At 43.3% G+C, this 25,841-nt stretch overlaps 1 protein-coding gene across 1 annotated transcript; it reads right to left on the reverse strand.

Annotated features, from left to right (window-relative positions):
• Nucleotides 1-950: 950 nt before the first annotated feature.
• On the reverse strand, nt 951-13,398 carry mettl26 (methyltransferase like 26). The gene is made up of 6 exons (XM_078417705.1): nt 13,111-13,398; nt 9,877-10,039; nt 7,671-7,730; nt 4,998-5,065; nt 4,824-4,902; nt 951-3,128 (listed from the first exon to the last, which is right to left on the reverse strand). Exons 1-6 carry the CDS (start codon nt 13,302-13,304, stop codon nt 3,072-3,074), a joined length of 621 nt encoding a protein of 206 aa, XP_078273831.1. The 5' UTR covers nt 13,305-13,398; the 3' UTR covers nt 951-3,071.
• Nucleotides 13,399-25,841: the final 12,443 nt, after the last annotated feature.

Raw genomic sequence — 25,841 nt, forward strand, 5'->3', positions numbered from 1 at the left:
TTAATGTGTGGGAATTGCTGGTTGGTATGGAAGGTGGACCGAAGGGCCTGTTTCTGTGCTGTATCTCTAGACTAAACGTTAATATTTTCACCTGAGGTTTTACTGCTTACATTTTGATGATGTGCAAGAATATGTACCAGAGAGTACATGTCTGCTGTGTAGTTCACTGGTACTCAAGATGGAACCCTTCAGACTGATTGTGGGGGACAGGCTGGAAGAGGAGGGGCAGGACAAAGCCTGGCAAGTAATAGGTGGATAGTGTGGTGGGGGGGATTGATAGGCAGGTGGCTGGGCAAAGGCCAGAGATGAAAATATAGATGGGTGTGAGACAAAATTATAGTTGTGAATTGTGAAGTTAGAGGAAGGAATGAAGGTGGGAGGGGAGGTGACTCAGTTTCCTAACACTAAGCCTCTAGCTACTAGTTTGGTAACTAAACCACAAAATCAGTATATGATCTAATATGCTATCACACTGAATATCACCAGCTTCAGTGCTTCCTTTCACCAAAGTTTTCAGAAAGAAAACAAAATATATTGTGTAAAATGATTAAGAACTAACTGCTCCAAATTGTCACTTTAAATATAGTTCACTGCTTAAAAGAGTTAAAATTCTGAAGCAAGTGACTTGGCTCAGTTCAGCTACTCCCTGGCCCCAATGTTCAATGTTGGATATGTTTCTCTTGCATAAAGTTTAGATCCTTGCAATAATGCTAACCTGATTAAAGATGACAGCCGACCCAGGTAAGTCAAAGAGTTTTAAAAACTTTTGTTTATAAGATGAATGTGACACTTAGAGGTCATGTCCCAGAATTTGGAGGAGAAAGTTTGACAGCAACAGCTAGACCTGACCCATGCACCCTTAAATGTGGAAGATCAGAAGCTGCTGTTACTGATAATGCGCTATTCCCCAATGTACTGCTGTAATTCCCACCAAGGAAATTGTTGCAAAAAAAAACCCAAGATTTGACCCAAACATTTATTTTAAGCACACCATTGCACTATAACATCCACTAATACAGTTTTTAAACTGTACACCCAGTGCAAATATTATAGAAACCAATTAAATAGTTTTAAGGAAATTAAAATCCATTCAATTTCATGAGTTAAAATATCATTCACTAAAACTTTAATCAGTTATGATTGTTTCAACCTTTATTTCACTCGAATGATAAAAGAGAGTGTTTTACTTCCTGATTCACTGTCTCCCAGAAAATGTCTTGGAAAAAGTTGGATCCCATAAATCTATCAAGATGCCTTGCAGCAACTCGCATGGATATAGGAATAACGGTCACTGAGGTCAACGCTGATCATTTTCTGGTTCAGAAAACCAGATACTAATGATACTTATCATTAGAATTGTCGGGAGGAACATTTTCTATCCCTAGTGTCAGGATAAAACTTGGCATCTTCAGCACAGCCAAACATAATGCAAAACTCCATTTAAGCAACATCAAGCACAATAACAATTCAGTCAGAACAGTCCATTCCAAGCCTCTAGTATCCACTTAATGATAGCAATTACTCTCCTAACATTATACTTCATCCAAATCTCAACCTCTGATCATCTTTCACCGATAAAGCACTAGTGCAGGAATTAGAAAAGCTATTCTTACTCTGCCGATTGAAACAATCAATTGGTGTTCACTGATGTAGAAACCAACTGCTTTAAATGTACTCAGTGGTATTATTTTTGCATCAAGTTGAACTCTAGTTTGACAGGTGAGCAACAGGAACAGTATGATAAGCTTTAACTAAATCTTTCCTAGTCTGCATGGTTCTATATATTGGCAAGACCAAGTGCAGGCTCGGTGATCATTTTGCTGAACACCTCTGCTCAGTCTGCCTAGGCCTTCACAATCTCCCGGTTGCTAAACACTTTAACTCCCCTACCCATACTGACCTTTCTGTCCTGGGCCTCGTCCACTGTCAGAATGAGGCCCAACATAAATTGGAGGAACAGCACCCCATATTTCACCTGGGCAGCTTACAACCCAGTGGTATGAATCTGATTTCTCTAACGTCAAGTAACCCTTCCTTTCCCTCTCTCCCCGTCCCTTGTTCCCTGACTAGTTTCACTGTTCTCTCGATGAACTTTACTGATTGTATGCCTCGTTGGCACCTTCCTAAGCCAACAATGAACCATTCTATATTTCCTTGATAATCGTCTGCTTTCAGCTGTCGTTTTCACTCCTTACCCTTCCATATCTCTAGTCTTCCCTGACCCTGTCTGAAGACGAGTCATGACCCAAAACATCACCCATTCCTTCTCTCCAGAGATACTGCCTGTCCCGCTGAGGTACTCCAGCATTTTGTGTCTATCATGGTTCCATTCGGTTTTCTGTTAACCCATTGATTGTTCCTAATTAATAAAAAACATTTTTCTTAATCAACAGTGGTGAGTATATCATATACTGCAGACGAGGTCACAATAAATCACAAAGTAAAGCATTTGCTTCAAACTTTACATCCATATGCACAACTTGGAATTCATTTGGTTACAATCCCTGTAAGTGCAAACTACATCATGTACAAAAACAAAACCATTCAAAACACTTCACTCCAAGCCACTGGTAACCAGATAATGTTTGTAATGATAGCAATCCCTTCTAAAAAGTTACTTATATGGAACACGTTTGGGAGAAACATCTTTTGTTTGCATTACAAAATGCAACAGCATCAAGGCACTAATTTTATACCCTGAACAGTAAAATAGGGAAGGGAGGTGGTGTTCCACCCCAGCCATTGAAAATCCCAAAGGACAACCCCTGGTAATGATCACCCAAGTTTTCTTGTAAAGACCAAAGAAAACTTGTCAACCTGAATCCACCCCTCATAGAAAATAATTAATCCTACTGGATAGGCATGTTCTCAAAGCTTGGAAAATGGTGACTGGCCACTAACACCAAGTTGTCCAATAAATAATTTTTCTTAAGTCATCCCATTAGTTTTGCTCACAAGAGTAACTAATTAATAGAGGTTTAGCAGCAATTGTTTCATTAGTGAACTGTTACAATGATTAAAGCTGAATGTTTTGTTCCTCTGTTGTGTGGAATGTAGAAGAGATGACTCTGCTATATACTTGACCTTTTCTGAAAAAGCAGGCATTTGTTGTTAGCTGGCATATCAACCTAAAAGTAAAACAAAATATTGACTGACTGCGGTATCTGTTCATCATCAGTTCATAAATAAGTGAAATAACGTTGTTATGTGCTATTATTATTATTTGAACTTAAAATACTAATGTTAAAAACAGTATTTTTTAATTTCCCCTTTGTCGGTTGCTTTATTATGTTAGAAGTGTAAACTCAAATTACTGAACAAAATAGGGTGGGGGTAAATTTACTTTGGAAAAGTTGCAAAGGGGTAAAAGGGACAATAAAGGTTGGGAACCCCTGAAGTAGAGGGAGATTGCTGGTAGAAAGAGGAGGTGTGGGGCAGGTGCTGGCAAGTGAAAGATGAATGCAGGTGGAGGGGTTCATTGGCAGATGAGTCAGGTGGAGAATAGAAGGCTGGGGATAGTAACCAAGGCTGGAAATGATACACGGAGAAGACAAATGGGTGCACAGTGGACTGATAAGAAAAGCAGATGAGGAGTGAAAATGACAACCAGAAAAAAAGATGGTGGGTAGAGAGACTTTTGGGAGGTGGGTGGGAAATTGGAGACCCAGAGAATGGAAGAGTGGGTCATAAGCAGATTTGAGGAAGTGAAAGAAACAGGGTGACGGACAAGGGGAATGGAAAATAAGGTGTACAAGGAGGAAGGCAGGAGGTAAATTGGGCGGATGAGGATTTTACCTGAAAGTGGAGAACTGTGTTCATGCTGTGGGTCAATAAGCTACCCAAGCAGAATACGGGGTGCTGCTCTTCCAGTTTGCATGTTGCATTCAGGCAGTGGAGGAGACCAAGGATAGACAGATAAGTATGGGAACAGGAAGAGGAATTGAAGTGGATAATTATCAGGAGTTCTAGGTGGACAGGGGGCAAATGTTTGCCTTGTCTACCTATGCTTGGTGTCACTGATGTAGAGGAGACTGCATTGAGAGCATAATTCAATTGACAAGATTGGTTGGAGGTGGAAGAATAGAACCTCGTATTCCAATTGGGTAGTCTACAACCCAACAGCATGAACAGTGAATTCTCCAATTTCAATGTGGGGCAGCTTCAATTAAATTTCCATAGTTGTCACGGTCAAAATTAGGTTTTTAACTAGAAAAATCAGAGACATTGGTCTACAATAAATGATTATTTCTTTCATTTTCTTCCCCAGCCTTGTTCCCTTCTGTCCAACATCCCTCCCTCTGGTTTTATATTTCACTCCCCACCTCCCTTCCTTATATGATTCCACCAATTGCACTTAACTCTTTTCCACCTCCAGCCTTGGCCACCATTTCCATCCTTCTCTTGCCTACATGATACATCTGCCAATTAAATCAAATCCTCACCCGGATCTATCACTCACTCATGCTGGAGCTACCTCCCCTCTATTCCATCAGTCTGAAGAAGGATCCCCACCCAAAACATAATTGGCAATTCAATGCTTAAATTGATCTGGCTAGGCAAAAGAAAACACCTGGGGATAGTTTACAATTTCATGAATGGTGGATAAATTGCATGGTAGCATGTAAACACCTCCCTACAATTTTACAACCACTGAAATTGAAGTTAACAGTGGGAGAGGGAGAAAGATGTGTTTCATGTAATGAAGCAAAGAAATCACTTAAGATGCAATAAGCAACAGGAGAATGTATCCCGAGATAATTAATTGGTGTTTATCCCATTTACTAGTAACATTTAGTTTGAACATTTAGACAAGTAATTCATACCATCTGCTTGAATGTGATCCCATTTTCTTCAGCAAGCTTCTGTAATATACTCACATCTCTCAAACCCCAGGATGGATTTCTTTCATAAGAAAAATATCAAATTTAGATGTTGTACAATTGCATTTGACTTAATAAAGTTTCTCTTTAAAAAAAAAAATTGTAACCATAAATTACCTCTGCCTTAAGCTCAAATCAAAATCTACGTTGCTTTGTGGAGTAATCGTGCCATTGACTGCATAGGGCTGCAGGAAAGATCAATGTTAAATTAAACCAATGACTATCCATATTTATCAAAACATCCCCTTCAGAATTCTACTCAGCCAGTGAAGGTTTCAATGTCTCTTTTACCAACCAGTACAGTCAAAGCTTGTAAATCTCTCAGAAGAACATCATTGTACAGACAAAACCACGGGAGAATTTATATTATGATTCTGCAGGCCCTTTTATCTATTGTGTAAAGAGGTGCTGTCAGGAACATTGAATATTGTCTCGCTATAGCAAATCAGCGGGTCAGGGTGCATCTCTGGAGAAAAGGAATAGGTGACGTATCGGGTCAAGACCCTTCATCAATCTGAAATGTCATCTTTTCTCCAGAGATGCTGCCTGACCTGCTGAGCTACTCCAGAATTTTGTGTTTATCTTCGGTGTAAACCAGCATCTGCAGTTCCTTCTTACACAAGCTATGGCAGAAACTGTGGGAACATCATATCAAGACCAATTCCAACACTAAAACTGGATGAATATCAGCTACTTCACTCCTGTACATGTCAGTTTAACCATGTTAAAACTGAAATTTCAGCAGCTGTTTATCCAGCTTCCAATGACATTCAGCAAAATAAATCAGATGAAAAATCAGTAGATACAAGCTAAATCTATTTTGATATTTTTGCAAAGATTCCTGTGTTTGACGGAGGGTTACGTAACCACCATTTTCATAGCTCTACAAACCAGAGAGGTGTAGAAATTATCGGAAAGAAGGATTTGCATCAAAGATGGACTTCTCCATGACTATGCAGTTTCTGACCATTTAACCTACATCACAATGATTTAGTGTTACATGTGAATTTGAGTGGGATGCCACTTGAACTTTTAAAGAGCCACTAAATGGTTGGCATTTTAAGCAACTTGCGGAGTTGATTTGTCACAAGGCCACAGCACAAACACATTATTTATTCTCAGTGGTAGAGGTCAGCCCACAATCTATGACAAAAGAAAACTGAACATCAGCTTGAGTAGATGACGCTCTTCTGTGGGGTGGGTTCTCAGTTGTCATGGAGACAACTAGCCTGGACACTGATCTGATAAAAAAAAATGACTGACACAGCCAGACGTGAAAGGCAGAATATACTCATTGTTGCACATGAACAAATGACATGCAGTAAAACAACATCCCCTAGAATCTAAATTGCTTATTCTAGTTACCTTGGAGATGTATACAGGAATCAACATCGTTCATCTGCGTTAAAACAATATATTTAGGCCTTGTTGATCCCATCCATGAACTGTGTGGTCTGCCTGATTTTTTTTAGTTTAGTTTAGAGATACAGTGCGGAAACAAGCCCTTCGGCCTACCAAGTCACCGGCCGACCAGCAATCACCCCTAGCACTATCCTGCACACTAGGGATTATTAAGATGACTGAATTTAGAAATTTCAATGCACTCAAAGGATTCGCAAGGCCAATGTTATAGCTAGGTATCATTCATCTTCTTGGCTGTGAGTTCCTCAACTCTCCCATCCCAAATGCAAACTTCAGTTGTGCCTGGAATCTAAAGCAGGATTCAGACTGTGTCTTTAGTTTGGGTTGATGAGGATAAAGGAGGTGGGCAGCCGGGCAGTAGTTTAGAACAAACTTTTCACTTGAAATTGTCAAGGCCAGTAAAAGCGAGCGATTCAGTCCGTTAGTGATTAGACTCCCTAATTCACATTGTCACTTTCATCAGCCCTCCTGCCTGCATAGACCCATTGTTAAGAAACTTGTCACTTTTTTAATGTCTCCATTTCCTCCTGTCACCGGCAGAGTTGCTGCCTTACAGCGCCAGAGACCCGGTTTCGATCCCGACTGCGGGTGCTGTCTGTACAGAGTTTGTACATTCTCCCCGTGACCTGCGTGGGTTTTCTCCGAGATCTTCGGTTTCCTCCCACACTCCGAAGACGTACAGGTTTGTAGGTTAATTGGCTTGGCAAATGTAAAAATTGTCCCTAGTGCGTGTAGGATAGTGTTAATGTGCGGGGATCGCTGGTCAGCGCGGAGCCGGTGGGCCGAAGGGCCTGTTTCCGTGCGGTATCTCTAAAACTAACAAAAATAAAGCCTGAACTCTAATCCCCCAAATTATCCCCGAAGCCTGTCTTTCCAACTGTACGGTTCCTCTCATCCTATCTTCTTGACAAAATCTTTTGTCATCTAGACCTAGATCTTTTTGTTTGACTTGGCATCAAATATTGTTTGAAAATAGTCCCGTAACACACCTCTGGTTGGTTGACTATGTTAATGGTGCTGTCTAAGTACAGATTGGCGTCGTTGCCCTATACCCAGCATGAAAATCAGTCTCAGCTTCACGGTTCTGTACGGTTTTACAGTTGCACTCTACTTTGGTAACATTATGCATCCATCTCATTGACTTAGATTTGGTCCCACTTGCATCTGTGTTTACGCTGTGAACATTTCTCCCATTTACAATACTGCGCAGTACATCAATGCTCTGAAAATAAATGATCCAACAACACAATGGCGTAGTAAGAGCACTATAAAACTTAATTTGTTTCCTGTATTGCTAACATGACAATATTACTGGCTACATTAGGAGGTTATAGATTGTAAAATAATCCAATCTCATGGCTCACTTACCCCATAAGTGATCAATAAGGCGTTTGGTTTCAGTAATTGGCTGGCTCCTTTGAAGAGACCCTGCAGGAATAAGAATATTTTCACGATAACTTGCAGCTTGAAAGAATATTAATTGTTAGGCAGGTGATCATTTTCTTAAATTTCTTCCAATGTGCAAAATCAGATTTGCTTGCCCACTTCAATTTACATTCAATGTTTGCTAAACTGTCTGTGAAGATGGCCCTCATCAGGTAAGTGAGGTGGAACTTTGGAGGGATTACAGAATAATGAAAGCAATAGATAGAGTGGATGTGGAAAGGATGTTTCCACTGATGGGAGAGTCTAGGACCAGAGGTCATAGCCTCAGAATTAAAGGGCGCTCCTTTAGAAAGGAGGCGAGGAGGAACTTCTTTAGGGCAGTTAATCTGTGGAACTTCATTGCCACAGAGGGCTGTGGAGGCCAAGTCAGTGGATATTTTAAAAGCAGAGATAGACAAGTTATTGATTAGAACAGGTGTCAAGAGTTAGGGAAGAATGCAGGAAAATGGGATTAGGAGGCAAATATCAGCCATGATTGAATGGTGGACTAGACTCGATGGGCCAAATGGCCCAATTCTACTATAATTTGTGAACGTGGCTTAGGGAGAGATTTGCATGCCCCTCAAAGAGCAAGTGATAGAATAGCATCGAGGATGTTGCTGTCTCTGGAGGGAAATGGACACACAATGTTCCAGGTCAGGATCCTCCTTTGGTCTATTACCAAAATGCTTAACTGAACATCTGCTGACATCACCAGGGCAGGCCGACCCCTGTAACTCTGACCGTTAGCCGCCTCCAAGGCAACGTGCCTTTAAGGCGAAGTAGACTCCATAATTTTAAGGACTTGAAGGATGTAAGATGACACCAGAAACATGACAAATCTACACTGCCTCAGTGTAATCTACTATTCTTTTACTCATGTATTTAAGTACGATTGTAGTTTTGTATTGTTTGATTTTTACTGAATTGTATGCAATAAAACTAATTCGCTGTAACTAGGAGCATGTGACAATAAAGTACCACTGTACATTGAACTGATATTAATGTGGTATCTTTATACCAATCAACCATTTTACTGCAGCTGATCCCATTCCTTTTTACTTGCAAAGGTCATTTGAATCATGGAGGATATACATCAAACATCTGTGAAATCATTGAAGGAACCTTACAATAGGTCTGTTCTTTCCTCAGTCTTGCAATTTTCCCCAAATCAATTCAGTAACCCCTTGAACCCAATTGCTTTCTCCAGCCTCAAGTTGCAACTCACACCCTACACAGTTTTGAACATCATTTAGCGTGCAACTCTTTCCTCGTTTTGCCAAATACTGTCACTTAAGTAGCTATTGGCCTTTGTTTGATTCAAGTTAAGAACTTCAGATTGTGGACTATCTGCCATCAGCTTAAAAAGGCTTTTCAAAACTCATCTCTTTGACCTTGGTCCTTCCTAATCTTTGAATTCCTACGCAATAATCAATCTCGCCACGAGGACCCTTATGATGCTGGAATAAGGTATAGATGATGATATAAACTTTGACAAGTCAACTTAGATAACATCAATTCAGTAACAGAATGTTAATTGTTAAAAAAAATCATTTAACACATTCATAAATTGACAAATTGAAACTAAATGCTGCTGTAGCTTTTACTCCATGCCACATCAGAAATATGAATAATGAGGCATTTTAATTTAAAGATAATTGGAATTAATTGGAAAACAAGAAAATAGAGATTATTATTGAATTTACTTTCCATCTGTTGTAATCTATTGTTCAATTAAATACCCAGTTTATGCCATTCTTCTGGCCTTTTCTCTGGAACATGAGGTTGAGGAAAGACTTGATAGAAGTATATAAAATTATGAGAGGCATAGATTGGGTAGACAGTTTAAAAAAAAAACACACAGAGTGGTGGGGGCCTGGAACGCATTGCTAGGGTTGGTAGTGGAGGCAGATGCAATAGTGGCTTTTAAGAGACTTTTAGATGGATACATGGAAGTGAAGTAATGGAAGCACATAGATCATGTACAGGCAGATGAGATCAGTTTAATTTGGCATCATGGTCAGGACAAACATTATCAGCCGAAGGGCCCGTTCCTGTGGTGTACTGTTCCACATTTGGTATTCCTACTTGGTGTGTTGAACAAACCAATTCAACAAGATGAATTTACACAAATCAACTGAAATCTCACCTTGGTGCACTTCATCTCTGAGATATGAATCATGTTAATATTTAAAATAAGATCAAAAGTGTTTGGCTGCAATCCTCCCCAAGTCTCCCAGCTCTGAGCACAGTCAATATAAAGTGGCTGTTTAACGTTCTCCACTCGCGTTGCTGCAATATATGCAGAAATACTAAAAAAAACAACAACAATACTTTACAATAAGCCATTTTGTAAGACAACATGCCAATTGACAATCAAAAAGCTGCAGATGCGGAAATCTGAAAAAAGAATTAAGTGCTGGAAGCAAGTCTCGACCCGAAACATTACCCATCCTTCTCTCCAAATGCTGCCTCAACCGCTGAGCTACTCCAGCATTTTGTGTCTGTCTGCTGGAAACAATCAACAGGTCAGGCAGCATCCGTCGAATGCTTCCAGAACTTTCTGTTACACCGGTTGCAAATGAGATACTGTTAAAGGCAGTCCAAAGCTAAATCCAATTCTGGAGTTCACGTTTGTCTTTACTCAAAACATATTGTGCAAATTTAGCAATTAAAAGTCTTACCCCAAGTGCTTGTTGGTCAAAATATATACCTCACACTTCAAAGCATTTCATATGCTTATCAGCAGAAGACAGCAATTATTTGTGTCATTCAACTTAACAATACTAATTTGTTCACATAAAAGCAGGTGGTGAAAACTACCATTCACAAACCAGTCATGTATGCAAATCCAATAGATTAAAACCATACAATTTCTTCCAGTTTGTTACAAGCTTCACATCCAGGTGATTATAAAGAGTAAAAGCAACCATCCAGAAACTGTAGATTGGAGTGAAAGCAACAAGACATTACTAATCTTGTTTTCTTTAACGGTCTTGTAAAGATTACAGATCGTATAAAGTATGTGTGCGCACAATATGCGACACATTGATCTCAGTGTTTTAACCTTGATAGAAACTGCAATGGCAGATCTGAAATGTGACAAACAGGTTTTGTCCCTCCTATAGTTTGTCTAATATGGATGTTTAGATGATATGAGTTGACACCAGATAAATTCCCTCTACAAAATTCTTATGTGCCCCCTTGAAGAATTTCTTCCTTTTCTTACTATAATGCTTTCAATAGGCCATTATGCTTTAGACTAGCTTTTACAATAGGCAGTCAAATCCCTTACCTCTAAACATTCAAGTCTATTCAACATTTAAATATTTTCTCCAAATCCACCTTCTTTATAATAAAAAACAAAACAGTGCTGGAGTAACTCAATGGGTCAGGCAGCATCTCTGGAAAACATGGAAAGGTGACATTTTGGTTTGGGTCACATCTGCAGCTTCAGATGCTGCCTAACCCGCTGAGTTACTCCAGCATTTTGTGATACCTTCTTCAGACTGAAGTCAGTTCCTTGTTTCTTTATAATGCAGGTAATGTAATTCACCTCCCTCTATGCTGCAGTTAAATTTCACTTCTGGCACTTGAAGATAAGGAATGGAATATTTACTCCAATAAGTATCATGTTTTAATCATTAGTAATTGCCACAGCATAATATCAGTGCATATAAACCTTGGACCGGTTTCTCAAATCAATCTTCCATAATAATTGGAGAAAAAAATTAGCTTCAAACTTAAAAATAATTTTAATCTTGGCACATTTGTCCAAATAGATGATAATCATTCATCCATGTTTCCCATCCTATTTCATTGATTATTCAAATAAATGGGCTGTAAACAGACTAAATGACCCAACTCACTTCACATAGAAACACTGAAAATAGGTGCAGGAGTAGGCCATTCAGCCCTTCGAGCCAGCACCACCATTCAATATAATCATGGCTGATCATCCATAACCATTACCCTATTCCTGCTTACTCCCCATGTCCCTTGATTCCGTTAGCCCGAAGAGCTATATCTAAATCTTTATCTAACTCTCTCTTGAAAATGATTGGTTGGTAATTTCAAAATGAATAGATTACTGATGAATAAAATACAGAACACAATTTTCTACCAATGACCATTCCTCACTTACCCACATAAAGTTCAATTATACTCAACAATTAATAGTTGCTGGAGCAAAATTCATCGCAATGCTTAAGATGCAAATCTTTTTAAACAAATACTAAACTACAAGTTGCACAGACCCATGCATATTATTCAATAACCTACACCCACCCTCAGCCCTCACCTTTCCCATCATTCTCACCCCTACCTTCATTCATCACCCCCACCCCTCCTCCACCCTCACCCCCACCCCTCCACCCTCACCCTTCATCCAACACCCCCACCTTCATCACTCACCACCACCCCTCCACCCTCACCTCTCCCTTCATCCAACACTCCACCCTCATCACTACCCCTCCACCTTCACCCCTCATACTAAGCAATATCTTCACCCCCGCCCTCGTGCCTCACCCCCTTCCTTCCACCCTCATCCCTCTCCTTTTATTCTCACCCCCTCTCCACCCTCACCCCCACATTCTCCCCTCACCCCCATCCCTACCTTCACCCCCTCCCCCACCTTCACCCCTTACTTTCAGCCCTCACCCCCATCTCTATCTTCAGCCCTACCCCCTCCCCTCACCCACATCCCTACCTCCTCCCCCACCTTCACCCCTACCTCCTCCCCTCACCCCCACCTTCAACCCCATCCCTACCTTCACCTCTACCCCCTCACCCCCACCCCTACCTTCACCCCATCCCTACCTTCACCTCTACCCCCTCACCCCCACCCCTACCTTCACCCCATCCCTAACTTCACCTCTACCTCCTCCCCTCACCCCCACCTTCCTCTACCCCCTCACCCCCACCCCTACCTTCACCCCAGCCCTAACTTCACCTCTACCCCCTCACCCCCACCCCTACCTTCACCCCCAGCCCTAACTTCACCTCTACCCCCTCACCCCCACCCCTACCTTCACCCCCAGCCCTAACTTCACCTCTACCCCCTCACCCCCACCCCTACCTTCACCCCCAGCCCTAACTTCACCTCTACCCCCTCACCCCCACCCCTACCTTCACCCCCAGCCCTAACTTCACCTCTACCTCCTCCCCCACCCCTACCTTCACCCCCACCCCTACCTTCACCCCCACCCCTACCTTCACCCCCAGGCCGTTCCTTCACCCCCACCCTCACACCCACCTTCATCCCTCTCCCTTCATTCTCACCCCCACCTTCACGCCTCCCCCCCTCTCCCCCCCCCCCCCTCCCCCCTCCCCCCCCGGAGCCGGGCGAGCGCCCCGTGTTTGCCGGAGCCGGCCGCCCGCCCACCTCTCCAGGGAGCGGTGCTCCAGCTCTGAGGGCTGCCACACGACGGCGGGCAGAGCCTGTGCGAAGTGCACCGTGTGCTGCCCGGAGCCGGACGCCAGCTCCAGGGCGAGCGCGGGCTCTGCCAGCTTCAGCTGCCGCTGGATCACACGCAGGATGGGGTCCTTGTTCCTCTCGGCTGCCGGCGCCACGATCATGGTGCGGCCGAGAGCGAGTCGCCAAAGCCGCCGAGCCGTCTCTCCCTCTCGGCGCCTCAAACTTTCCCCCGGCTGCAGGACGACAGTCCGCGCTGCCCCCTGGGACTTGTAGTCCGTTCCCGCCACCTCCCCTTCCCCGGCGCATGCCCAGACCACTGGGACTACAACTCGCACTGCCCCCTGGCATCTGCAGTCCGATATCGCCACCCACCCCCTTAGTCTGGCGCATGCCCAGATAGGTGGGACTACAACTCGCAGCGGCCCGCGCTGCCCCCTGGGACCTATAGTCCGATCCCGCCACCTTCCCTTCCCCGGCGCATGCCCAGACCGCTGGGACTACAACTCGCACTGCCCCCTGGGATCCGTAGTCCAATCCCGCCACCTCCCCTTCCGCTGCGCATGCCCAGGTCGCAATGGACTACAATTCGCACTGCCCCCTTGGGACCTGTAGTCCGATACACCACCTCCCCCCTTCCCTCGGCGCATGTCCGGACCCCACCATGAACTACAACTCCCAGCGGGCAGCGCGAGCCCTGCCTCCCTCAGTCACATGTGAGCCCTCCTTTCATGCAGAAAGTGTTAAAACACTAAAAGTGCCCCATGTCTATTTTCCTTTCCAGCCTTCTTCTTCATGTAATTCAAAGAGTACATTTCACAATGACTTGTCACATGTGATAATAGGAGTGTTCATAGACACAAAAAGCTGGAATATCTCAGCAGGACAGGCAGCATCTCTGGAGAGAAGGAATGGGTGATGTTTCAGGTCGAGACCCTTCTTCAGACTGTCCGTTCTCTCCAGAGATGCTGCTTGTCCAGCTGAGTTACTCCAGCTTGTTGTGTCTATCTTCGGTTTAAACCAGTACCTGCAGTTCCTTCTTTCACAATAAAAATGTTCAATTCAATTCATAGAGAGTTATAGAGTCACAGAGTGTGGAAACAGGCACTTCTGCCCAACTTGCCCGTACTGACCAACATGGCCCAAATACACTAGTCCCATCTGTCTGCGTTTGGCCCATATCCCTCCAAACTGTCCTATCCATGTACCTGTCTAAATGTTTCTTGAATGTTGCAATAGTACCTGCCTCAACTACCTCCTCTGTCAGCTTGTTCCATACACCCACCACCCTTTGTGCGCGTTTGTACGCTGTATCTCCAAAAAAAACTAAACTAAGCATGGTGTGTAAGAAGGAGCTGCAGATGCTAGTTTACATCAAAGATAGACACAAAATGCTGAAGTAACTCAGCATCTCTGGAGAGAAGGAATGGGTGATGTTTCGGGTTGAGACCCTTCTTCAGACTGAGAGTCAGGGGAGAGGGAGGCAGAGATAAGGAAGGGTGAGGTGTGAAAACGAGACATCAAAGGGGATGTAGAATAGATCATTGTTAGCTAGGAAAAGATGACCACGAAGCATATAGAGATAAAATTTAATCAGGGGGCAGTCAGATTGGTTGGAGAATTCGGATGGGGGAGGGATGGAGAGAGAGGGAAAGCAAGGGTTGGACGTCTATTTTCTACTATGTAGTATATTTACATATCTGTGTAGGATGGACCTGCAGATGCAGGTTATACACGAAGATAAACACAAAATGCTGGATTAACTCAACTCTACTTCAGAAAGATCTTGACCCTATTCCTTTTCTCCAGAGATACTGCCTGTCTCACTGAGTTACTCCAGCATTTTGTGCCTATCTTTGGTCTTTACATATCAGTTGGGCTGCTGCAAGTTAGAATTTCATTGTTCTGTTTCGGAACATATGACAATAAAACACTCTAGACTCTTGACTAATACATGTTTCTCCTCATGTTTCATGACATTTTTATGCCAGTTTGAGGACGTATCTTAATACTGTTTATTCTAGTTTAAAAATATAAAGTAAAGGGAGGTTAGGATCTCTAAACAATTCAGCACCCACGAAAATTAAATCCAATCAGTGGAATAAATGTTCGCAGCCTAAATGATCAAATGTAGTCATTAAACTCAATTACCCGACAGGAAATGAGCAGTGGGACTTAACATGTTTAAAATCCATTGCTTAGTCAGTGGGTTTCCATGGAAACCTAATGCTCTCTATTTCAGAATGTTTATTCCACTTTTCTCATTTCTCTTTGAGAGACAGAAAGAATGCTTTGATTTTACCTAAGAGCGCCATTAGAATTCAGCAGAGTATTATCGTAGAGAAACGATGCCAAACAAAATGTCGTCATCATATATTTTATTGTTTATTCCATTCCCCGAATTACATAATTTGTGGAAAACAATACTGAGGGATTTAGGTAACGGTTTTTGCATGGGGAGCAAAATTGGCTAAGATTTAGGAAGCAGAAAATACTAGTTAAACAACACAAAGTGCTGGAGTAAGCCAGCATCTGCAGTTCCTTGTGTCCAGAGAGTGCTGGTTAACAGTTGTTGAAGATTAGGACAAACCCCATATTTTAGCTTCCTCTGGGGCAGTATTAGGGCTGCAACCCTAATCTTGGGGATAGGAGGCATAGTTTGCTGATGATATAACATTTGGGAATATAAGATGATAACAGGTCTCAGAAGGACAGACACAATGTTTGTACTTAAAGTGAAGAGAATAAATCTATTTTGGAAGGAGAAAGAGGGCGGTGCAATGATGCAGTTGGTAGAACAGCTGCCTCACAGCTCCAATGCTGTCTCCATGGAGTTTGCACGTTCTCCCTGTGACCATGTGGGTTTCCTCCAGGTGCTCCAGTTTCCTTCCACATCCCAAAGACGTGTGAGTGTGTAGGTTAATTGGCGTCTGTAAATTATCCCCACTGTGCAGGGAGTGGATGTGATAGAAGGATAACATAGAACTACCATAGAAGGATAACACAGAACTTAAAAGTACCATTAGCAAATTTGCAGATGATACAAAGCTGGGTGGTAGTGTGAACTGTGAGGAAGATGCTATGAGGTTGCAGGGTGACTTGGACAGGTTGTGTGAGTGGGCGGATGCATGGCAGATGCAGTTTAATGTGGATAAGTGTGAGGTTATCCACTTTGGTGGTAAGAATAGGAAGGCAGAGTATTATCTGAATGGTGTCAAGTTAGGAAAAGGGGACGTACAACGAGATCTGGGTGTCCTAGTGCATCAGTCACTGAAAGGAAGCATGCAGGTACAGCAGGCAGTGAAGAAAGCCAATGGAATGTTGGCCTTCATAACAAGGGAAGTTGAGTATAGGAGCTAAGAGGTCCTTCTCCAGTTGTACAGGGCCCTAGTGAGACCGCACCTGGAGTACTGTGTGCAGTTGTGGTCTCCAAATTTGAGGAAGGATATTCTTGCTATTGAGGGCGTGCAGCGTAGGTTTACTAGGTTAATTCCCGGAATGGCAGGACTATCATATGTTGAAAGACTGGAGCGACTAGGCTTGTATACACTGGAATTTAGAAGGATGAGAGGGGATCTTATCGAAACATATAAGATTATTAAGGGGTTGGACACGTTAGAGGCAGGAAACATGTTCCCAATGTTGGGGGAGTCCAGAACAAGGGGACACAGTTTAAGAATAAGGGGTAGGCCATTTAGAACTGAGATGAGGAAAAACTTTTTCAGTCAGAGAGCTGTGAATCTGTGGAATTCTCTGCCTCAGAAGGCAGTGGAGGCCAATTCTCTGAATGCATTCAAGAGAGAGCTAGATAGAGCTCTTAAGGATAGCGGAGTTAGGGGGTATGGGGAGAAGGCAGGAACGGGGTACTGATTGAGAATGATCAGCCATGATCACATTGAACTGATTGAGAATGATCAGCCATGATCACATTGAATGGTGGTGCTGGCTCAAAGGGCCGAATGGCCTCCTCCTGCACCTATTGTCTATTGTCTAACTAGTGTGAATGGGCTATCAATAGTCAGCATGAACTCGGTGTGCTGAATGACCTGTTGTCATGCTGCATCTCTAAACTAAGCTAAACTAAATGGGATAGACGAAATGAGGTTTAAGGAAGTGATTGGGTATGTTTCCGTTGAACACACTATCATTTCATTTAAGGTACTAAATTGTCAGATCCACCTTTCTGCACTATCGCAATTGTCAGAAATGATCATTTATCTTTCTCTCGAAGCAAGCATGTTTAGCAATTTTATTTACACTAAAAAAGATATGGCACATGTTTAGTGGCACTGTGAACAACTTGAAATGAGAAACAATTTAGGTGGTGTGCCGGACAATTTGCTGCCTTACAGCACCAGAGACCCGGGTTCAATCCTGACCACGGGTGCTGTCTGTACAGAGTTTGTACGTTCTCCCCGTGACCTTGTGGGTTTTCTCCGGGTGCTCTGTTTTCCTCCCACATTCCAAAGATGTACAGGTTTGTGGGTTTATTGGCTTCGGTAAAATTGTAAATGGTCCCTCGTGTGTTGGATAGAGCTAGTGTATGGCATGATCTTTGGTCGGCGCGGACTCGGCGGGCCGAAGGGCCTGTTCCCTCACTGTAACTCTAAATTCTAAAGTCAAACCAAAATAAAATGGAGCTCTCTTTTGGGATCAGTGAACCACTTCGAGAAAACAAAATCACAAAACATTCTAGAAACAAAAGCCGCGAGATGCTGCTTGTGCTTTTGTTCTGCCTGACTCTATGCTTCTACGGCTCTCTGCGGGGCATGGATTAGTCAAACAGACACCACTCAACAATAAAACTGAACATCATTTGCAGCCCGATGACACTTCAGGCTTCTCACCCAAGAGCAGAACTGGCAATTAAACTCGCAGTCACGAAATTGTGATAACTAAATCTGTCTGTCGAACACAAACTGAGACCAGGGGTGTCTGTGGATTGCGCTGATAACATGAAATATCACACTTCCTCACAAACATAATAGTCATTCACCAAATGTGATCTCGCTGCACCGCCGAGCATTGGCAGAGGCACAAATGTAATCCATCCAATCACCCTGCGGACATATGTTCCTTTTCTTTAAAGGCAGCATGAATTGCCCTCTGCATCTATCTCCCCCTATTCATTGCACCCATCTGCTCCTATCCATTGAGGCTAACTCAAAAACTCTTCACACAGAAGAGAGACATAAAATGCTGGAGTAACTCAACAGGTCGGGCAGCATCTTTGGAGAAAAGGAATAGGTGACGTTTTGGGTCGAGATCCTTATTCACTCGGTCTGAAGAAGGGCCTCGACCTGAAACGTCACCTATTCTTTTTCTCCGCAGATGCTGCCTGTCTCGCTGAGTTACCCCAGCATTCTGTGTCTATCTTTGGTGGTAAACCAGCATCTGCAGTTCCTTCCTACACAAACCAGAATAGCCCTAGTCTATGACCAATTTGTTGAGGTCCTTTTTGCTGAACGTGTAATTATTTGGAGCTTGGAGATAAATCGTCAGGGTTCACAGAAACTAAAGGCAACAGTAGGAAACTGCCTGATGTAACATCAACCAACTATTTCTCTTGCCAACTAATTATAGCTGTCAATATCTTTTATCTCTCTCTCTCCCCTCTTCTCTCTCCCTCTTCTCTCTCCCCTCTTCTCTCTCCCTCTCTTCTCTCTCCCTCTCTTCTCTCTCCCTCTCCTCTCTCTTCTCTCTCTCTCTCTCTCTCCTCTCTCTCTCTCTCTCTCTCTCTCTCTCTCTCTCTCTCTCTCTCTCTCTCTCTCTCTCTCTCTCTCTCTCTCTCTCTCTCTCTCTCTCTCTCTCTCTCTCTCTCTCTCTCTCTCTCTCTCTCTCTCTCTCTCTTCTGTCTCTCTCTCTCTCTCTCTCTCTCTCTCTCTCTCTCTCTCTCTCTCTCTCTCTCTCTCTCTCTCTCTCTCTCTCTCTCTCTCTCTCTCTCTCTGTCTCTCTCTCTCTCTCTCTCTTGCCCAGGGGGGAGGTAAGATATGGACCTCCTGTCGTAAGCTTTTGAAAGGTGGGAAAGAATGCGTTATCACCCCAGCAACAAGTAAGAGAGAGATCAGTTTTAAAGCAGGTGGAATAATGGAGCAGCTGCAGATTTATGTAACTGACAAATGTGTTTGCATTCAAAGAGGATAGAGCTATAATCCATCACAGTTACATCCTAATGCAGCAAACATGTCTTTAACATCCCCAGCCTGGGTGACTAATCCTCAGTAACAAATTAGATTGGTTCAGGATATTGTAGATGCAGGAGTATGCAGATGGCAGAAATGTCAACTCTTATCCCAGCCCTGCCCCTTACCTCTTTCCACCAACTCTCTCCCCCTCTTTACCCCCATCAATCATCGGGTCATTTTCGTTTAGCTTAGTTTAGAGATACAGCACGGAAACAGGCCCCCCTCGGCCCACCGAGTCCGCGCCGACCAGCGATCCCCGCACATCAACACTGTCCTAGACACACTAGGGACAATTTTACCAAGCCAATTAATTTGCAAACCTGTACGTAGTTGGCGTGTGGGAGGAAACCCGAGCTGCCGGAGAAAAACCCACCCAGGTCACGGGGAAAGGTTAAATTCCATGCAGGCAGCATCCGTAGTCCGGATCAAACCCGCTGTCTGGCGCTGTAAGGGAGCCTCTCTACCGCTGCGCCACCATGCCCCTCCTACGGGCTATAGGACTGCCCCAGCGTTGAAACAAGTCATTCGGCCCAACCTGTTCATGCTGGCCAAATTAGCATTCTAGGCTACTCCTATTTGCCTGCATTCAGTTTATAATCCCTTAAACCCTTTCTATCCATATATCTGTCCAAATATCATTTGAAGTTATCATTGTATCTGCCCCTGTGGCTTCCTCTGGTAGCTCATTCCAGATACAGCCCAGTGAAGACGTCACCTCAGAGTTCCCTCTTAAACCGGAGCACCCGGAGAAAACCCCACACATTCACAGGGAGAACGTACAAACTCCATACAGACAGCACCCATGGTCAGGATCGAACCCAGGACTCTGGTGCTGTAAGGCAGCGGCTCTACCTCTGTTCCACTGTGCAGCCTTGTATCAGATGTTCCTCTCCACCAAAGTTTGCAACTTCAACAGTTTCATCTCAGAAACCTGTTTTCGCTTGGCATGTGTAATAAACATGAAAGAATATTCCTTCGATTCTGCAGACCTATTCATCCTACAATCAATCACCCCACTGCCTCATGAAAGCTCCAGTTCCAGATAAATGTGGAAAATGACTTTGATGTGAAGTTGTGTCAACTTTGGCTTATCCGCAGATTACACTTGTCCAGACAATAAATTAAAGGATTAAACTACATCTTAGTGGGTTTTTTGTCAAAACAATATTACCGCCATTCTTCTACAGGGCAGATCCTTTATAGCCCGACACAGCACCCAGACGGTATTTATTTTGGCAAGACTGGATCTTCAGATAACAATACATTCTTAATGAGATAAATTCGTAGTTGGGTAGCTAATATTATACATGGACAAATAAATCATTGCAAATGTGTACCTTTACTTAAGCTGTTGAAACAATAAACCAAACCCTGGAAGTGAAACGATCCCGCAGAGTCCCAAGGTTAGCTGACTGTGCCATGTTTAGTCCGTAGACACAAAGTGCTGGAGTAACTCAGCGGGGCAGGCAGCATCTCTGGAGAAAAGAAATGGGTGACATTTCTGGTCTAGACCCTTCATCAGACTCAGACCCGAAACGTCACCTATTCCTTTTCTCCAGAGCTGCTGCCTGACCCGCTGAATTACTCCAGTATTTTGTGTCAATCGTCGGTGTAAACCAGCATCTGCAGTTCATTCTTGCACACCATGTTTGGCTTAGTTTAATTTAGTTTAGAGATACTCCGCGGAAGCAGGCCATTCGGCCCACCCAGTCCGCACCGACCAGGATTCCATCCTACACACTAGGGCCAATTGTTTTACAATTTTACCGAAGCCAATTAACCTACAAACCTGCACGTCTCTGGAATGTGGGAGGAAACCGGAGCACCCGGAGAAAACCCACGCGGTCACAGGGAGAACTTTACAAACACCGTACAGAGAGCGCCCGTGGTCAGGATCGAACCCGGGTCTCTGTCGCTGTTAGGCAGCAACTTCACCGCTGTGCCTCGCTATGTCTGCCCATGTGCCAGGTCCACCTGTGTTCATCTGACAGTAAATGTGCACCGTGATCTTTGCACTGAGGAGATGCTTACGTTTCCTCACTATTTCTATCTTTGATTCATGGTGTGCAGCAGCTAAATCATTGTCTCGTTGTTGGACTGTGGGTAATCTTTTATTTCACTGCACGTATATGTGTATGTGACAAATAAACTTGACTTGACTTGACTAGACTTGACTAGAATCTCTACAACCCCCCCTTGGTGGCTCTTTAAAATGCAGAACTCACGGTTGAGAGAACATGAAACAGTACAGCACTGGAACAGGCCCCTGAGCCCTCAATGTTTGTGCCGAACATGATGCCAGGTTGTAGACACAAAGTGCTGGAGTAACTCAGTGGGTCAGGCAGCATCTCTGGAAACAACTAGGACCATCTCCAGAGAAGCTTCTCCAGAGATGCTGCCTGACCCTCTGAGTCACTCCAGCACTTTGTGTCTATATTTGGTATAAACCAGCACCTGCATTTCTTTGTTTTTACATGATGCTAAGTTAAACCGATCTCATCTGCCTGTACATGATCCATACCTCTCTATTCCTTTTGCATTTCCATGTCCTTTTCCAACAGCCTCTTAAACGCCACCATCGTATCCACCACCACCCCATGTAAAAGGCATTCCAGGTCCCCACCACTCTCTCTGTATAAGTGAAGATTTACAAACAGCTTTAACTCTTCACTCTCTGAACAATTGTAAGCACGCACTTTCCAACAAGGGCCGGATAAATATCAATCACAAGCAGGAGAAGGCAGGAGAATGGGGTTGAGAAAGAAAGATAGATCAGCCATTGGATGGCGGAGTAGACTTGATGGGCCGAATGGCCTAATTCTGTTCCTATAACTTGCGAACATGAACAGAGTAAACGGTGGACATACACCAATGATAAATACAACGATCAATACAATGACACATAGAAGGCAGCCGAATCACGCAAGATCGCAATGCAAAGTGAATTAGTGCACAAAAATGTTGAAGTACACCAATGGGATAACTGAATGAGGTAGAGTTCCTCCAAAGAGTGTGGAAAATTAATGATCGGTTCAAGAGCCTGATAGCAATGAGGAAGAAGCTGTTCTTAAGTCAGAATATCCAAGCTTTTTGGGCTCCTGTATTGTATCCCAGAAGGTACAAGAGACCATTTGGCCCTTCGAGCCAGCACCGCCATTCATTGTGATCATGGCTGATCATCCACAATCAGTAACCTGTGCCTGCCTTCTCCCCATATCCCTTGATTCCACTGGCCCTTAGACCTCTATCTAACTCTCTTTTAAATTCATCCAGTGAATTGGCCTCCACTGCCTTCTGTGGCAGAGAATTCCACAAATTCACAACTCTTGGTGTAATTTTTTTTATTCTGAAAAGGACCCGTTTATTCCTACTCTTTGCTTCCTGTCTGCCAACCAATTCTCTATCCATGTCAATACCCTACCCCAATACCATGATTCTCCATCAATACCCTACCAATACCATGATTTCTCCATCAATACCCTACCTCCAATACCATGATTCTCCATCAATACCCTACCTCCAATACCATGATTCTCCATCAATACCCTACCTCCAATACCATGATTCTCCATCAATACCCTACCTCCAATACCATGATTCTCCATCAATACCCTACCTCCAATACCATGATTCTCCATCAATACCCTACCTCCAATACCATGATTCTCCATCAATACCCTACCTCCAATACCATGATTCTCCATCAATACCCTACCTCCAATACCATGATTCTCCATCAATACCCTACCTCCAATACCATGATTCTCCATCAATACCCTACCTCCAATACCATGATTCTCCATCAATACCCTACCTCCAATACCATGATTCTCCATCAATACCCTACCTCCAATACCATGATTCTCCATCAATACCCTACCTCCAATACCATGAGGGTTCACTCTCCTCCCAGCCGTTGCTCCTCACGTCCAACGTCTCCATCTTGCTTATATTGCCATTTCTGATGATTCATGCTGGAAGTGTAGTAAGCATCACACTTGGTGGTCTTCAGGACTCTCTGGCACATTCGTCCCTACCCACCCACCCACCCACACAACCATGGCACTTTCTCCAACAATGCAAAACCTGTCCCATTACCTTTCCCTTCACCACCAGTCAAAGACCTAAACAGCCCTTCCAGGTGAGGCAGAGGTTCACCTGCACCTTTAGTTTAATAATAATAATAATAATAATAATAATACATTGACTTTATATAGCGCTTTTCAAAGTACTCAAAGACGCTTTACAAAGCGAACAAGACATAAAAACAAACAAACAAAAGATTTGTCCTGACGGAGAAGTGGCGAACAAACAGCGCCAGCGTCCTCTCACGTCAGGGTCCGACAGTAGACAATAAAGAACACAAGACACAGAATTACAATTTTAACACAAACAACCATCACAGTGATTGCTCCAGGCACACCCTCACTGTGATGGAAGGCAAAGAAAAGTCTTATCTCCTCCTCAATCTTCTCCCGTGGTCAGGCAGTCAAACTTTAGTTTAGTTTAGTTTAAAGATACAGCCTTCAGATCCCTTCAATCGCAGGCCCTTCGATCAGCGATCCCCACACACTAACACTTTCCTACAAAGTCCGACAATTTCCAATGATATCAAACCAATTGAGCTACAAACCTGTACGTCTTTGGAGTGTGTGAGGAAATCAAAGACCCCGGAGAAAGCCCGCGCAGGTCACAGGCAGAATGTACAAATTCCGTACAGACAGGCACCCATAGTCAGGATCGAACCCAGGTCTCTGGAGCTGCAAGGCAGCAACTCTACCGCTGCGCCACCGTGCCGCCCGGTGTTGGTCCTGGTGCATACGACAATTGATCCTTTTAAAATGTATAAATCTAAACTCATGCAACAACTTGAGGCTGTATGGAATGGGCTTCCGGTGGAAGTGGTGGAGGCAGGCTCGATTTTATTATTTAAGAGTAAATTGGATAGGTATATGGATAAGAGGGGATTGGAGGGTTATGGTCTGAGTGCAGGTAGATGAGACTAGGTCAGAGAGAGTGGTCGGCGTGGACTGGTAGGGCCGAACGGGCCTGTTTCCTTGCTGTAGTTGTTATATGGTTATATGGTTATAACTTAAAATGCTGCAGCTTTTTGACGAAGTAGAAACAGATTTTGAAAGGCCATTTTCTAACTTGCAGCTGTGTGCGGCCAGATGTTAAAGAGACACCACACAATTTTGGATTTATTTTTTAGTTTATTTGTCAACACAAAGTTAAACATGTCAAAAAACGCTGATGGTATCAGTTACACAAACCCAATTGAGCCTGAAAATTACACGTCACAGTCACGTAATTGGCATTGCAGTGCTTACGGTTCTGGCATCAACGACAAATCAAATTAAGACTCGATGCACACAGGCACTTCAAACTCGTTAAAAATCAATTGATAAACGCAACCAAAATGTAAAAGTGCATTGCATTAATGAGGTAAAGAACGACTTGGGCGCTGAAGATACTTGCAAGACTCAGTTCCCTTCAATCACAGTTTTATAATGACTGCAACCCACTACAAAGTTTTGAACAACATGTACATTGATAGCAAAAAAACAATAAAGAAACACTGAGAAACTGGGCCTCAAAAGGACAGAAGGAAAACTTGCATTCACTGGATCCTATAGATGTGCATTTCAATTGAAATCATGTTCTGGAAGCCTGCAGGTAATATTATTTATACTGCACTCAAGCAAATTGCTTGAGCTTTTGAACATGCAGCTAAAAGAAATAGTTCAGCTCACATAAATAAAGAGATGACATTTCTTTTTATTAGCAAGAAAATTATTCCAGAGAAACGGTATTCAGCACAATTTTTTAACACACAAAATGAATAGACGCAAATATGTCCAATATTAAGATATTTACAATTCTGCTCTAAATTATTACAGCATCTCAATAACCAGATGTATTTTTACAGTCCTGCGCATTACTTTCATAATTGATAATTGTTTCATCTCATTCCAGTAAGTTGTGTTAACACGTATTTGCTTTGGATAGGAAAAGCAGTGGCTAGTTTTCCCATCACCGTCGTAACCTAACATTGTTTGTTTGTTTGTATGTGTACGCATGTGTGCGTGTGTGTATGTGTGTATTTGGGAGTATGCACACACTGAACCTTTTTTTCTCTCTCTCGTTTATTATGTACTATGTTTACATATTCTGTTGTGCTGCTGCAAGTAAGAATTGCATTGTTCTAGCTGGGACGTATGACAATAAAGCACTCTTGGCTCTTGACCCACATTTTCCTCGTGCCGGTATCATTACTGCCTCCAGATGTGCCAGATGATAAGTGTTATAGAACATCCTCAGCTTGTCAAGTGACCTCACTGCCTTCTGACTTGCACTGGGAGTAATATTAAACTCTACCGCGCCGACTAACTATCACACCACTGTGACCTCCGGCAAATGTCACTAGCAACTCTGGGGCTGCTTCCTGCACCTAATGGCATGTTGGCCTTCATATCGAGAGGAGTTGAGTATAGGAGCAAAGAGGTCCTTCTGCAG

Source organism: Rhinoraja longicauda, chromosome 21 (genome assembly GCF_053455715.1).
Source record: "Rhinoraja longicauda isolate Sanriku21f chromosome 21, sRhiLon1.1, whole genome shotgun sequence".
Classification (NCBI taxonomy): domain Eukaryota; kingdom Metazoa; phylum Chordata; class Chondrichthyes; order Rajiformes; family Arhynchobatidae; genus Rhinoraja; species Rhinoraja longicauda.